This window comes from Amblyomma americanum, chromosome 1 (assembly GCF_052857255.1).
Source record: "Amblyomma americanum isolate KBUSLIRL-KWMA chromosome 1, ASM5285725v1, whole genome shotgun sequence".
NCBI lineage: Eukaryota > Metazoa > Arthropoda > Arachnida > Ixodida > Ixodidae > Amblyomma > Amblyomma americanum.
Genome location: NC_135497.1, coordinates 319,399,883 through 319,416,690, shown reverse-complemented (window position 1 = coordinate 319,416,690; position 16,808 = coordinate 319,399,883). Strand labels below are relative to the sequence as shown.

The window sequence follows — 16,808 nt, the reverse complement described above, 5'->3', positions numbered from 1 at the left end:
CTGAATTATGTTTAAATCAAAGAACTTTCATTTGTCATGGTGAGCTATGTTTTTAAGTAACTCTTCATGACAACAAAAATCGAATAAAAGAATTACTAAACATACCTGTAAGCCTTCCTTTGGTTTTTAGAAAAGAGTCCTTGATTGCTGCTCACTGACTACGAAAAGGTTACACAAGAGAAATTAGTACTTTTTATTCTTCTGTAATAGGAGTCCATGGTTCAGAAAATCTCATTTAGGCAAAAACAGTGCTTGATATCTCTACCGCATTGACAGGAGAAGGCTTCGCGGTATAAATCACGAGAGCATCACATTATACTTACTCTTGCAGACTAATAATACTCTATTTCATTAAAAGCAACCACGTCTTACTTAATAATTATTGTCTTTTATAATCATTACTGTCGAAACGACGCCACGATGCGTCGTTTCGAGTCCATCGGAGGGTATGCATAAGAATATTGCTTCTCAATCGCAAATTGATTATCAGAATCATCTGACAATGCACACTGGATGCCTCACTTAACGTAGACAAAAGGCTAAGATAAACTAGTGCCCGTTATGGGCGAACAACTGGATTAGAATAACTGCAAGTTACCAAGGGCTTGCAAATGCACATTTTACTTTATGGCAACCTGAAGCTTTAAAGCCGCCGGAGACTCAAGAAAGAAAAAAAATTGACCAAAATTTATTCGCTAACTGTTCTTTGAAATCTGACATACTCATGAGCTCAGTTCAATGCTCTAATGGCATCGCAAAACATACCTCTCTTGGCTAAATAGAGTATTGGCGAAAACAACACTGAAATGCGGCGAGTACAAAGTTGCCTCTGATTGCGTATTTAACATTGTAGCGATCATTTGGCAAGTTTAAAACCGAAGTGCTGTGCAAAGGTTTTTTCAGTTTGGTGTTTTGGAAGTGCTGTAGGACTCAGTGTTTCTTCTGCGACATTTTCTGTGTATGGTGCATGCTAAATGCTCAATATGTCCATGCGTTCTGATTAGAATCTTCCACAGCAACGCTAATAGCTCGTACATAGCAACGGAGAAGTCAGTCGACACTCAAGTAGCTTCTTCAGTTTCCCTACAGCACCTCGTGTATCTCGCAAGGACACAGTCGTTCACGCTTCCAGTGCGCGTAGGAGGTGTTTTCATCTTTAACTAAGAAGTGAAGTCCTACATTAATACGTCATTGAGCCACATGACAGGTGCAGTCGAGCCACAAGCTGTACCCCATACCGCACACTACACGAAACGAATTTTACTGAGCAATCCAATACGAAGCATTTGAAGGCCAATACATCGGCTTGTACCAGCTGCTCGTGGCTCCGTTCCCCTGCCGAGACATGTCTCGCTCGAATGGCACCGGGGCAGCGGTGAAAACGAAGTTGCCGCCTGGCGCCAGTGTCATGAGCTGTCTGATTATGCTTCACATTTACATCTGTGCGAAATCGAAACAGAGTCGCTTTGACGTTTCAGTTATCGCTGTGGTGCTTAATTGGCGCGCTTTCGCTTCTGTTTTTGAACTTCTCAGCATAGCTCGAGTAAAAAAAAGAAACTCCAGAAAGACCTCAGGCAGTTAACATGAGTTGAGATATTGCGACGCTTGTGGGTTCGAGCCAAGAGAAGCAAGTAAATAAAAAAACATATCAAATAAATATCCGCGACTGGGTTTCCAACCCACGGCGGCGCGAACAGATGAGCTTCGTGCGTTGCGCATTCTCTTCTTCATCAAATTGTACTCCTATCAAACTAATAGTCGCGCTTTGAGCTATGCGGTGGTAGTGAGATAGAGATGTGCGCTGCATGCGTTGGCGTGGACAACGTTGTGGCAGAAACGCTGCCCTATAGCAGTCTGCGTTGGCGTTGACAATAATTCTGCAGAAACGCGACACGGCAGCACAGGCCGCCGGCGTACATTTGGGTAAACTGGCACTGACGATGAAAAATTTGAAGACGCTCATAACTGGCTCCCTGGGTCAGTGCACACCTCGGTCGCGCTTCACGGTACGTGGAGGTGGTGTCCACCTGCAAAAAACTGCTTTCGCAAAATATTTATTCATACCCAAAAATTGTTTACAAAAGCATTTTTGAGGAGGAAACAATTCATGAACGCAATTTTTTGTTATAAAGTAAGATTTCAGTATGAAAATCAATACATCCGCCAACCACCCTACAGTAGTCTCGAAATTTTTTTTTTGCTCTTAGCGTTTTTGCTATCGTTAAAAGCGTTCGCCATTAGTTTTCTACGGCAGTCTTAACTCCTCTACTAGATAAATTAAAACACGTTAAAAGAAAAATTTTGTTGCACATTAGAAAAATGGACCATTACCTTCAATATTTTCGTAACAATATCTTACAATTTATCAACAATCAAAATTTTTGTCCCGAATTGTTGGACATTTCTTAGCAATGCTGAAATACCAGCCATTTTGCAAAGTCAAAGTTCTCCGCAGCACTAGGGTGAAGGGGTTTTGCTTCAGGCTGGCGGTCCATTTTCGGACAAACTTTTGAGCCAGCATGCCAACAGGGTAGGAGCTACGCGCGGTTCCAGTGCTATGCACGTATACAGCTCGGAGGGTTTAGAACACGACGCGAGGAGATCTGTAGTGCGACTGGTGTGCTTCAATCTCTTTCAGAAAAGACCACCACGCCGTGGTGTCACGTTTTGTCGAAAGCGTGGGATGCATAAACTATTAATATAGTAAATACCAAAAAATTTCCTAAATGGGTATATCGAAAGAAGCGCATGCTCTGATTTTTTGCGCCCCTATTCGCACTTGCCTCCTAGATATCGACATGGCTTGGATAAGTCTGCGTCTCCGCCGTGGCTATCAGCAAGCCCGTAGCCCGAGCAGCTGTAATATATTCCAGCGGCGCCCATTCGAGCGCTTCCCTTAGAACAGGGGACGCCAAACTGCGGCCAGTGGGCCACAATCTACCAGCGGAGTAGTTCCGACCTGCCCGCGCCGCAACACAAACCCCTTCAGAAGGGTAGAAATTTGGGACTGTTGGTAGGTCATGATGAGGTGTGGATGCGCATAGACACAAGGACACAGCAGAGAAGTGGATGGCACGAGCGCTAACTTTCAGCGGATTTATTGAAACACACAGTGCCAAACTGGAGCACTCACGCATGAGCAAATCCTTCTCACTCGCAACCGCGTTTTTTTATATTCGTTTGTAGCTAAGAGAGGGATAGCTATGTCATGCCTTTGCGCAGTAGTCTTAAAATCGTGTCACCACAAGACAAAAGAAAACTTCAGCGCCCAAGTAGAGCGTCTAGGAAATTCTGGCTACCCTGTCGAAATGATTGTCGCTGTGGCGGGAACGCTGATACAAAAGTTAAAAAGACCCTTGCAAAGGTACACAGAAGAGCAAAAGAAAAGAAGCATCACTGTCATGCCGTACGTGCATCGTGTGTCTCATAATCTCAAGAGAATTGGGGCAAAATTTGAAGCTGATGTCGCTTTCAAGGCGCATGCAGACTATCGAAGCATTGTCGCATGGTTACAGGCGAAGGTCAAAAGAATTCTGGGCGCAGTAAGAAACATTAAGAAAGATTTATTCCGTGCAACGAAGCCGTTTTTTATAGTGTCCGTTTGAGCTGCAGTCAAATCTACATCTGTCAGATGGATCACTATCTAAACGACCGATTAAGCGAGCATGAGAATTCCCTAGATAACGGCTACGGTGGCTACGGCTTGAATCTGCCCCTCCCCATTCCCCCCATTGTAAGGTCTGCGAATGCCACCCTCTGCTGACAAAACACTTCGGTAATCGGTCGGCATGAAGGAAGGCTCGAACATGAGCCGCTTTAAGCGGAAAAGATCTCAGAGCAACCGATGTGTTAGAACGCCCTCTGTACACGCAAACCTAGAAAAGCAGAGTTTTCTTATGTATTGAAATATTTTTGTGTTTACCTGTTCATTATCTTCAGCGTCGTCGCGACTCTTGCCCTTAAGTTACATTTTCAGTGGGGTTGCGATTAGAAGGCTTTGCGCATGCGCGAGTGCTCCTGTTTGGAAATGTGTGCTTAGATAAATCTGTAGGATGTTAGCACTCGCCCCGCCACTTCTCTGCTCTTTCTTGCGTCTTTGCGCTTGCACACCTCATCACAACCCCCTCAAAGCGTCCCGCAGCCACCTGCCGCTACCACGCGGCCTGGCCTCGGGTACCCTTCGCGTCGGGGCTGTTATCATCTATCATGCCATCTTCAGAACTACGAATTCGCGTTACGGGAAACAAACTGCTCGCTTTGATTAATCGTAAGAGAGAGAGAAAGATAAACGGAAAGGCAGAGAGGTTAACTAGGCAACGACCAGTACGCTACCCTACACGTGGGAAGAATAACGGAGGGAGAGATAGAAAGGAGAGGTAGAAGAGTGAGATCACTTTTCCACGTGTCCGTAGGACATTACTAACAGGATACACAGGGCACACACTGAAAGTTTACAACCTTGAACTCAATCCTGACTCTTCCAAGAACTTCAAAAACGCCTTCACAGCTGTTCTCTGAGCTTAAGGTTTAGTCCAAGGACCCAGAATCTTGGCTTCTGTAAGGGGACGAGGACCCTAGCGCCGCAGCGTTGCAGCCAAGAAGACACGCTCACGCTCAAGCCGAGGGCAACCACAGAGTAGGCTCTCAATTGTCTCGTCGCACCCGCAGTTCCCACACGCAGGAGAGTCTGCCGTAGCGACCAAGTGCATGGGAGTAGGTCCCAGCCACAGGTGACACAACGGTGTATCATAGCAGCGGGAGAGGCCGGTAGGTGGATTGAGTTGTGGAGGCGGTGCAAACGGCATGCCGCGTTTCCAGCGGTAGACCATGATGCTGAAATCTCGTTTCAGCCAAGCACTCGCAGATGTCTTGCAGCGTGGGCTCTTGCCAGCAGTATCCTGACGATGTTCGTACTGCGGTGGGCCAATCTAGATGTAGCATCAGCTGTATAGTTTCCAACGATGTTATTGCATGCTGGTAGCCACTGGAAGATGGTGTTATGACCCTCTTTCAGTGCTAGATGTTGTACATTTCTTTTCTCCGCTGCGAGTTACTCGTGGTCGCCATAGCGTAAAACAGAATTGAGGGATTGTATGCAGCTTTTTAATCGTAGAACACAGCCCATTTATGTACATATGTTTGTACACCGATGTACTGCGCAACCGCACGAAGAGCGGCAAAACCTGGTCCGGTGCATGTTTCCGATGCGAAATTAGTTTGTTATTACTGGCCTTTCTCGCAGGAATGACCACGGCGCAAACTAAACTAATAGATGAGCTGTATATGTATGAGAGCGGTCACTATATTCGGCGTGGAGTAGGGACAGCGACAACTCTTAAAATGCCGGCGCCGATAATTGTAAGGCGCACACATGGCTCCCGCAAACACAAGAGCGCAGAGGAAGGTCGTGCCGCCGGGGTGAACTTTGATGGGATGGACGACTGTTGGGCTGCTATTACCGTTGAAAACGCATGCGCAGTTCCACCTGTGCATTGCCTTCTGTTGTATCTCCTTCAACATCGTTTTCAGGGGAGAGTAGGTTTCACAAGCGTGCCCAACGAAGCCACAAATTAAGAATGTCGTCCCGTGCTCGTTAAAGTTTGTAAACAAACATCGGGAGCGCACTGTCACAGCGCATTTTCGACTGTGGCCGTAGAAACCCTGGAGAGAGACACTCCAATGAATAATGGCAAGATAATGCTCACGTGCATCAATGTCGGGCTCAGTGTCTTAGTTCCACGGCTTGCGCTGCTGGTTACGAGGCTGTTAGATGGAGTTTCGCCTATGGCAAAAGGTGTTCGCGTGGTATACCTTGAAGCAACTAATGGGAGGTGGTGTCGCTAAAAATGATAACAGGAAATAAGTGACTGGAGGACAGGTTAAAGGGATCCACGCTGCCAGACTAACACGCTACCCATAGGTCTGCTCGAATGTTACATTGGCTAGTAAAGTCGCAGAAGTTGGAAAAACACGGCTTGCTGGGCAGTGGCAGGGCGAGTGAAAGTGTTCAGTAATTGTAGGCTATTTTCGATACTGCTAAAAAAAAAAACGCGTTAAGAACCTTGCTTTATTCTTATTTTCTATCATTTGTCTGATTATATTTTCTCTGCCCCTTGCAATTTGTCCGATTTTGTTTCCTCTCCCCTTGCACTGAAACTCACCGTGCATTTTGTGTGTTCAGCCGGAAAACGATGACCTTGGGAGCGTTCGTCCTGTTGTCCTTGCTGAGCTACATTGTCGTCGCATGGACCCTGGCCAGTGATTCTGATGTCATGCCGTTCCTGATCCTCCCATCACAGAGACCCGAGTGAGTACGACAGTTAACAAATCACGTGTGCCGAGCGAAAAACGGTGATGTCATATCGATGACAAACATGTGCGGCTCATGCAAGCAGCTCTCGCGAGAGCTTGCGGAAGGCTGCGGCATCGAGAGGAGTAAGGACGCTCGCGTGAGCCGGGCATCATTTTCAGTGCACGTGGGGGAGACGACATTGAGTTAATCGCACACGACTTCAAGTCAGGCTGTTTTTTCCTTTTTTTGTCCTTTTTTTGATGGCCAGTACTTCGTTTTTCATGCGCAGTCCTATGTACATTATCTCCATTTTACTAGTGAACCTATCAGTTGTGAGTTAGCGGTGTGTTTGTCCATTTCTTTCTCACCGCTCCTGCTTGCGCACTGTGAATCCTAAGTGGTGGGTATAAAACATTATTTGCTTTTCTTTTCAGCAGCACAAAGGTATACCGCACGGTGCGAATGCGGTTTGCTACAGGTTACATTCCACCCCATTTTCAATACTTTCGTAAATATTGCAATACATAGTGTTTGCTTCCACACCTTGAAAGCCCACTCACGACACGTCATTAACGTGCAAAGAATCTTCAGCGTGATATTTTGAAGCAACCAGCTCCCCGCGTTTTATTTTATGGCGGGCTAAAACCATCTGAGCTAGAATTTTGTCACAGCAAGTACAACTTGAACGAATAATGGAACCGCGCAAACGAAAAAGGGGTGTAGAAACAAAACCATCAACTAGCCCCCCTTTCTGTGTTACATACCTGTTACATAAGCCAGTAAAACAAGGCAATTATATGTAAGTGGTTGGAACGGCTAGAAAAGTTCTATAGAAGCAGCCCCTAAAATTTCACTCTCTTTATTAGGAAAACTGGGCAAGAAATAAAACGATTCATCTCGGCTGAAGATCTTTTGTGCACCGGCCTGGTCATCGCTAAAGCTTTACCGCAAGATGGGATTCAATTCTCTTAGTGGCGTTTTCCGTGACAGAGCCTAGACCAACAAGGCGCCTTTAGCAAATATTTATGTTATAATCTCGCCATGTCGAGCATCCTCTGTAATTTTGTGCTGTTAACTTGCTGCTTAAGAGGACAGTTTTGGTACCACTGGAGCGAAGTGACCAGAAGTAGCTCTGGGTGCAATTAACTGAAAGCTCCCGCTGTGGTTAGTGCCGCATGTAGATTATTAAGGTTGTAGAGTGTAGATTATCGAGGGATAAGAAAAAAAATAAAATGAAAGAAGAGTCACCCTGTATAGAGTCACGCGCAAATTGTCGCTTTGGAAATCCGAAGTTTCTTTGCCAAGAAAAAAAAAACGATTCATCCTCTGCCACACAACACGCCGGCTCCTTACCGAGTATGAAAAAAAAAATTCCGAGACGGGAAGCGAAGTCATGAAAAATGTCACAAGGCTATGCTTTCCGTCCTTGTTTCACCTTTAAGCAGATACTGTAGCAAATGAGTTTAGTACATAAAGAAAGGCTGCACCGGCATGTATTTTCAGGAATAAAGCAAACTAGTCAGAACTGGTTCTTGGGCAAACTGGCATGCCATTTCAGAAATAACGGAGCGTACTTTCTACAGAGACGAAAAGAGGGACGCAAGAGGACGGGAGAATCAAAAAAGAATGCACTGAGCTTGAAGATACAGACAAAATTTAAGTTAATTTCTTTGCAAGAAAAGATTAAGGTATCAGAAATGCGACAAAAAAAAAGCAGTATTCAACATCCAGAAAGGAATACGGGGAACCTCAGGACAGTTCTAATTACCCGTACGCCTGCAATCCGTGAGCCTTATCTGACGCCGTTTCTCAAGATCGCTTTGAGAAACCTTCGGCGGCGGCTTGTAGACGTCATAGCCGCCTCCCTCATGTCTTTGCCCCCGAACATAGTGGCCATGCAGCGCGCGCTCCGAGGGCAGATCTAATCGTCGAAGTGGTCTTATCTTTTGCCTATTCTGCTCAATACGACAATATCGCTAAAGAAAAAGGCGTTCTTAACGTCGTGCGTAAGGTCGCTTTCCGCTGCATGCGACGGAAAGCGTGATGGTGTTTTGTCAGCACTCTAGACACAAGGAATGAGTATGCGCTGTGAACGCCGCACTTTCCCCCTCGTTTGTGGTACAGAGCGATGAGCGGTGTAGAGAGCCAAGCGGTATTAGCGCCGATAACCTTGAATTCACATGAGGTCACTTCATGCATTGCCACTGTTTAAAGTGTTGGGCGCGAAGGCTGCCTCCGCGTTCGCCCACGGCCTAATTATATACATGTGATATTAATAACTGATAACGTACAATTCAATGCGTCCCTTTACTCATTTTGTAGGCAGTTTTTGTTTCATACTTCCTAAATATGCGACCCCTCATTAAGAGCTACTAAAAGACCTTTTTTTTACTGGAAAAAATTTTTTTGTTTGCTGCCCTAGAATTTCTTCGTAAATCGGTTGCGCCTCCACCTTTAGATGCTGTGATCTTGAACCGTGCACAATCCTGTTGTTATCTTTAGTGAGCACCGCTCAAGTGCCGAGAAATCACAAGGCATTCTTATGTGAGGGAAGTTACGTAATCTCTGCCCTGGATGCTGTAAGAAGTTCAGGCTCACCGAAAGTTAGTAAAAATATTGTTAGGCAAAGGAAGCTTAATGCTTTGCAGCGGCCGGCTCGCAGTTTTCACTCGCTTTCTGTTTTATTAATATGTGTGTTTGTACGTTTTTGTCCTCTGTTACAGGGTAGCAATAAAAACCGTGAATAATTATTACCAACGACCCTTTTATCACGCCATGTGCTACTTCAGCGGATGCATCACTTTCCTCATCATGGAAGACTTCAGGCAGCGCAAATTAACTAAGGTGGGCTACTCAAGAAGAAACCAATCATCATTTTGCGCACTATAAATAACCAGTTCACTTTATGTGCTTCAGTGTGTAATGGCAGCTGTCGTGTGCTCATCCGGGGAACCTTTCTGATTTCTTAGTTTGAATGATATTTGCATGAAATTGCCATTTATCAGTGAAGCCGTAGACTTTGCATTTATACCATGTTAGTAACCACCGCCGAGCTTTATAGAATGCGAATTAAAAGCCTAATTTTTCGTCGCGCACTTGAGCCAAATGTTCGCTACGTCATTCCTTTCAGAATGAATCAATTTCTTTACTTGTTCTCACTTGCGGCACTTGTTTTTGTATTCAAATGCAGAGCGTCTTTTTGACAGCGGTCAGAAAACTACACTCCTTTGAAATATTAGTGCTCACATTCATCTGTACTTTTTTCTTTCTACTAGGCAATGCGGCTAGCAGGCTGGTGCGTGGCGTCAGTCTCCATGCTCTGCTGCATATTCATGAAGATCGCCTGGTACAAGAGCCCGAATCCCACTTCGGTTGTGGGAAACCTTCTCGTTGCGTTCTCTGACCGCTTCCTGTGGTCGCTCTTCCTAGCCTGGGCCACGCTGGTGTGTTCCACGGGAAGAGGCGGTAAGGCTTTTCCATTCAAGCGCATATAGGAAGAGAGCGGGTAGAAGTTGTGTGCGTGCGTGCGCATGCGTGTATGTACGTATGTGTTCATGCGCGTGCGCGAGCGTGTGTGTTTCTGTGTGAGAAAGATACCTTTGTGACCTTTCATTTCAATACTTTGAGACCTTCATTTCAATATTTTAAAACATAGTATGCCCATGCTTCTTCATCGCAGGTGTTTTCGCCAGGTTCCTGTCGTGCGACGTTTTCGTGCCGTTGAGCAAGCTTTCGTTCGGCGTCTACCTCATCCATCTGCCATTCATCGAGCTCATGCTGCACGCGTCTCGGGAGCGCCTTTTCTATTCACACTTCACTCAGGTGAAATATGGCTGCTTTTACGATTGACTGCTTGATGCTCTTCAGTTAAACAATGGACGAGAATGCTAAGAATGATATTCGAAGGGCGTTCAACAAGTGTATCCTTCTGCACTGTAACTTTTAAGAGCGTTAGCTCTTACTCATAATAATAATAATAATTGGTTTTTGGTGGAATGGAAATGGCGCAGTATCTGTCTCATATATCGTTGGACACCTGAAGATAGGAACGAATAGGTCCGTAGTGGAGGGCTCCGGAATAATTTCGACCACCTGGGGATCTTTAACGTGCACTGACATCGCACAGCACACGGGCGCCTTGGCGTTTTTCCTCCATAAAAACGCAGCCGCCGCGGTCGGGTTCGAACCCGGGAACTCCGGATCAGTAGTCGAGCGCCCTAACCACTGAGCCACCGCGGCGGGGCTTTCTTACTCATCACGTTTCGAGATTTCGTGGTGTCTGCTACCACCCTGCAATTACAGCGCCATCTGTGGCAGCAATTACAAAACAGCACATCTCGCATTGAGACTTGCAGCGCCATCTACAAAAGCATTGTGGAAACAACCACCTGCCGCGTGCCAATGCTGACGTCCCGGTCCAATATGGTGGATAGAGGTCCAACTATGTGGCCGCCAAATGGCGGCCATTAAAATTTGTTGTGTCCTCCCATCTCTCTCCCCCCTTGCCTCCAAAAAAATGTCCTATGACGGGAGGAAACTGTCCCGTCACGGTACCGCTATACGTGTATAGATTCGTTCCGCTATATATACTCCAACAAGAAGAGGCACGACATTCGGGGACAGTTGTGTACCGAATTTGGTAGGCAAATAAAACCCTATGGGTTGTGGTATACAAATAAAATCACAATTAAATAATTGGTAAACATTGTATACATGCTATTACTAATTGAAGCGTTACCATATCGCACCGCAAGCCGAATTCTATGCCCACCTTGATTCCCCAAACAAAACAAATTCCGGTTTCGATGTATCTTGAGGGGGCGTAACTGGACAACGGGCGCCTTCTGCTTCGCTTTCTTCGTCTAGTAAACCAAACAGCTAACGCTCGTTACTGCAACATCTTCCAGACGGGAGCGCCCTTTTTTTCGTTAATTGATAGAGATGACAGTCATCACTCCAAATGAAAGTTTGAAATTTCTTCTTGATGTTTTGTTTTTGACATGCATCTTCACCAGCGGAGGTGCGCTAGCATGCAGTCGTAGAATACTGAAGAAGACTGCTTTGCCCAAACCATCTTATAGACTTTTCTGTTTGCAAACAAGCCCGGCAGCTGATAACGATGGGGAGTACCCAAAATATTTACGGCGGAACAACTTCTGGGAACGTCGGCGCGGTATTTGAATTGCGTCAATCACTGCATTCAACAAGAAGCAGAGAATAGTGAGGAACCGGTTTTCGTTTTTTTTTTGTTGACAGTGCGAACGTCACTTCTTATGGAGCAGAAGGCGTGGCTGTGGTCTTGAACAGCAGATTTCTTGTGCAATCGGCGGTCATGCGCTGAATGTTTAACTTTTTCTTTAAGAGGGCTGAGACTGGACCATGTGGGTTCCTTTGTGCCTTCATCCTTGTCATCTGAGTTATTTTGCAAGCATAAACATAGACCTAGCCCGCTCATCTAGCCTAGCGGGAATTGCGTACTACCTTCGCCAATGATAAGGCCACAACCGTAACAAACTGAAAGTAGAGCAGTGCCCAGCCGGGCATGCCACAGCAACAAAAAACAACAGCGGTGCATTAGTAGCCGTGATTTTCTAGCGAAAACACACGTCACTCAAAAGCAATGTGGTTGCGCTCTAGACACAGAAGCGAATGCAGCCCGCGTTCTCAATTAATCCAGCCAATCGAACATTTACGGCTGTATTTTCCCACACGTAGCCGGTATACAAAAACGGCACGCCTGGGACCTTTGTATTTTGTACAGCAAGCGTCTCACCAGAAGGACGCTCATATGCCCGCTTGTACCCGACTTCTAACCGAAAGTGGTTTGGAAGCCCAGTTTAAGTGCTGTGCAAAGCATAGAGGAGTTGGTCGAAAAGGCTGTTAGCCCAGGTCTGGCGCTACGGGTAATTTTGTGCTATCTCAAGATGATCACGTGACGCGCACATCACCGAGTGCCGTATGCTGGTGGTTGTGGCAGCGTGTGCGCTTCTGACTCTCGATTCTGTTGAGCATGCCATGGGAAAGCCAGGATTTCTTGTGGCGCAGCACTGAGCACAATATTTTTTTACTGTCTAAACAGTAATGCGGCAGCTGATAACGGCTAAGAATTCCTAATTATAATGAAGACTGCTAGTCTTTTACTTATTTCATTACGTTTTAAGTGGCCAGTGAAAAGTCGGCAGAGGCACTTAAGACTGCTTACGTGTGAGAAGGCGTAAGCACGCCCGCTCACTTTGTGAACGTAGTCGCTGCGTGCTGCCGCGTGATGCAACCCGATGCCACGGAGTTGGCAATCCTACCTCTGCATGGCTCTACGTAGCCGCCGCCGCGCCGCTTCTGATCTGCGCGATGATTTGGCTTAATAGCATGACACGATAGCTAGTGGGTTAATGCCCATATATATGCGGAACTGAACTTTCTTTACTTAACATTCATAGATCGCTGGGAGGCCTCATATCATTCCTGGCGCAGTGGTGCAGCTGTTAAGTGGTGTGCCACTGGCCTGGGATGGCAGGCGCTGCCACCGGTGGAATTTTTGAGATCCATGTTGCTCTTTACGAGCAACCTCGTGCGGCTAGTTATTAATTTAACCGCCACCTGCCAGGTTGCACGTGAACGCCATCTTTTATGGGTACCATCGAGTGTCACCACTGCCCTGGGATGGCAGGCGCAGCTACCTTAAAGGGGCTGTGAAGGGGGCTCTAATAAAGTTGCGGCATGCCAGGGATGTTGAAGCCCGCCGCTTCACGAATAGTGTACAGCAAGGATTTTTGAAATGCGCTTTAAAGAAGCTGAGTAATGTGAAGTAAAAAAATTGAATTTCAGCGTCTGATCGCCTTTCCCTCTCTTGTCACTTTTTGCACGCTGGAAGACCTGTAGGCGCTCCTTCGCCGACCCCCCTCTGGGAGCGGAGCTAGCCGACCCGCCGGAGATAAGCGGCTTATTGGCCGCGGCCATGGTAGCTGCCTGACGTCTGAAAGAATCTAACCAATGGCCACCTCTCACCTTGTCTACGCAGATGCGGGGGACGGAGGAGGGTGCAAGCATGAAAAAGTCGCCGGCAAGGGCTCGCCAATTTTCGGGCGTGATTGTGGGTCCTCTGCTGCGTGCAGAAGTGTATTATTTGGCTCAGCTTTTCATGACAATACAATGCAGTGATTGAGCTAATTCGTGTGCACTCCTCGGAAGGTGTTTCAGAGCCCCTTTAATAATTAACGCCTCAAACCGCCGCTTATGTCTTAATAAATAACACGTGCTGCCTGTTCACTAACGACCGTCACCACTGTCAGTACTATTCCGAAAAATTGTCTCATAACTCAAGAACTGCATTTTTAGATGTTACTGAGAGTTTATTCTTAAACCTCCGGTTTTAGCACATCTTTACAATGTTTCAGCATGCTTTCGGTAGGAGATGTCCGCGAGGACATTAAAATCCTACGCAAACATTGAAGCTTAGGAGGTGCGAGCTCTTTGACAAAACATTAGCGCCTTCTACTGCCGCTTATTTTGCATTGATAATCTTACTCCATTTTTTTGCAGGTTTCCTTGTTTTTCTCGGTGCTTGTCTGGAGCTTCCTGCTTTCGTACCTGGCTTACCTAGCGTGCGAAGGACCGACAAGTGCGCTCGAGAAGCTGGCTTTCACCAGGCTCATGGGAAGCGGAAACAGGAGGCGGAAGGAGCAGCAATTCCAACACAACGAAGCTCACGCTGGAGCCGAGCCCACAAAATCCTCTTATTTCTGACCAGGAGGAAGACGAACGGTCAAGCATTCCTCCGCCATTTCTGCTGAGTGTGAAATTTCGTGGGACGCTTCAAAGGCGCCGCACAGAGGCGGCCGTGTGAGGAAAGTTGCGGGCAGTCCTTCTGCCTGATTGCAATGAAGCAGATGCCGTGCGCATTTACTTCTAGTAGTACGACAGACATAGTATATGGACTCGAAGTTTTCTACCATTTAGGCTGATAACTTTGGCACCGACCAGTAGGGCATGAAAAGATATGCGTAATTTTTCTACGCACAGGAAACAACAAAGCACAGGTCTCCTTCATATTGTTATGCGTCGTAGTATTTCGCTGTCAGTAGAAGTGATAGCCCTTCCGTTGTGTGTGTGGTGTTGCGGCCCTTGCCGGACGCCGAGCGCAGCCGGGCAGCGGGCAGGAAGGAACTGAGCCTGACTCCGATGCCGGGCACGATAACAACAACAACCTTTATTTCACGCAAGCAGCATATCTATATAGAAAACACTCATGTGAGAAGAGACGCCACGGACAGACAACGTTTCAGACATCAGGGCGAAAGCGCCCGATAACGCAGACACATGACACGCGGCATAGGCGCTATCAGCTCAGTGTGTTGCTTCTTTTTCGAGAGGACGGCGTACTGCAATGTCGGAACTGCATTTATCGGTCGTTAATTCAGTTCCGAAGCCATCGCATCCTCCACCATAAAACCCCTCCTAAGCTTAAGCAACCGCTAGAAATCTAATATTTCAGCAAGGTTGTATATGCCTGAAGTCCTTGCGAACAGCGATCGAATCAGCATTTTCATCATTGTTGGCTGATTTGGGTGTTTTCAAGCACAGGCTGTCTTGTCAGCACTCGAGTTTAAAGTGCACAGAGAAGATTTGAAAGACAGCTTTGCCAGCGTTAAACTGATGTGATGAATTTCACTTATCAGGTGATGCAAGCTACGTTTTTTATGTATTACATAACGGGGCTGAATAAGTTATGACCGCTCAGAAGATACTTAAGAACAGACTGCGCGTGACATCGGGCGAACAATCGGGAGCTGTTAAACTTTAGACTTGCTCTATCAGTGCAAAACCATGGCTGTCGTCACCAAAGAATATCAAGCAAGCTATATCCTCGTATAAAAAACTGCTGTCTATGCAGAAACTACACTGCAGCTGTGCCCAATAAATACTACAAAGGTGGCGTTCAACATGATCCTATTTCGAAGGAATTTATGACCCGGACGTGTCAAAAAGATTGAGTTTTTAAACATGCCCCAATCATCTTCGTCTGTACCAACAGACGGACAGATTTTCAGCTGCCTACACCACCCCAAAAACTGTTCGGGCGGGCTTCACTGCTTCTATACTTAACTCCATTTCGAAAAACAATAGGTGTGATACCTGGCACAGTATGACGTTATAAACTGGTACCTGTGGCATAAGTTTTGGCAAATGACTGCAAATAGAGTTTGCTTGTGAAGCCACAACTATCGGAGAAAAATAAGTACAAAAGAATAGAGCTTGACGGACTCGAAGCTTGGCGGACTCGAGGCGTGTCGGCGTTGTACGATCGTACGACTTCACAGGGCGCTTCATGCGTAGGCTTCACAAATAGCATGAGACGTAGCACAAACGTGTCTCACAATAACGCTTTTGCTACCGGCTCGTGCGAATCACTCTGGGCAGGCTGAAATGCAGGTTTCATATGCAGTGAATTATTGCCAAAATTAAAGTAGTCGAATAATCCGTTTGACGCCAAGAAGAGAGGAAACCTAGTTCTCGAAAGAGAGCTTGCTTCGTATAATATATTTAATGTGTTACAGCACAGGGAAAATGATCAGAGTATTAAGCCACTGTCCGTTTGAGTATACCATGATGCGTGTGAGAAATTTGCTCAACGGCCTTATTAAATATTTTTATAGGAAATCGCGAAATACATTAGACCCACATATTTTTGTTTTATTTACTCTTTGATTGCACTTTTCTTATACTCTAACAGTTCTCGAAACGGCATTGCAAAGTGCACTACATTCCACCACCTGCGGCCGTCAAATGCTGTCCCTACCTTTCAGCATTACGTTAAAATAGCGCGAAAGCATATGCCTCACCTTACACAGATTCTGCTTTTGCACGATATCTCGATTTTCCAGAAGCTTTTTTTTGTCTATGAACAAAGTAGATGGCATATTTATCGTGTCTAAAGTAGAAGGCGTACAAGTGCTAGATTTTGAAAAACAGCAGAAAAGTTCGGTGAAATAAACGAGCCTTGTCTGCTTTATTGCTGTTTTAATGTTGTTTCTCTTCGTGAGAATCGCTCCCAGGCTAGGAGCTGAAACATTATTCATTCAGTGAAATACAGAAGTGCGCAGTTTAAGCGGCATTCACAAAAAACAGCAATGCTCCCAAGGAGAGGGAGCCGACGTCAGAAGCCCACAGGATGTGCACCTCATCTGGTTCGCTCCCACAGAAGATAGAGCCAAGGCATGAAGACTTTGCGACAGATTTAGAGGCAGCTGTAGCAGCGAGCCAGTAGCTGCCCCTTTTTCTACCAAAATAGCCGCACCTTGTGCACTTCACGGCGACGCTCCCACCTGGTGGCACTGAAAGAGCCTGTTTTCTTTGTATTTGCCGGGCGACTATAGTTCTCCACCCTTTCATTTGAATTTTTCCAACCACGTGTAAATACTGCAGATAATTCCCCTCCCCAGTACGCGCTAGGAGCTTCGGAGCTAGCTCTCCCCTGCGGCCGCGGTTAGTGACGAAACCTGCGGGAACAACCAAGCAG

The 16,808-nt window shown here is 46.3% G+C and overlaps 1 protein-coding gene across 1 annotated transcript in view; it reads left to right on the top strand.

Annotated features, from left to right (window-relative positions):
* LOC144115399 (nose resistant to fluoxetine protein 6-like) overlaps nucleotides 1–15,236 on the top strand; it is a 32,006-nt gene extending 16,770 nt beyond the window's left edge. The window contains exons 6-10 of the mRNA XM_077649772.1: nucleotides 6,182–6,307; nucleotides 9,016–9,136; nucleotides 9,568–9,757; nucleotides 9,972–10,114; nucleotides 13,832–15,236. Coding sequence (XP_077505898.1) covers nucleotides 6,182–6,307; nucleotides 9,016–9,136; nucleotides 9,568–9,757; nucleotides 9,972–10,114; nucleotides 13,832–14,035 — 784 coding nt within the window. The 3' untranslated portion in view covers nucleotides 14,036–15,236. The remainder of the gene's footprint in view (nucleotides 1–6,181; nucleotides 6,308–9,015; nucleotides 9,137–9,567; nucleotides 9,758–9,971; nucleotides 10,115–13,831) is intronic.
* The last annotated feature ends 1,572 nt before the right edge of the window (nucleotides 15,237–16,808 follow it).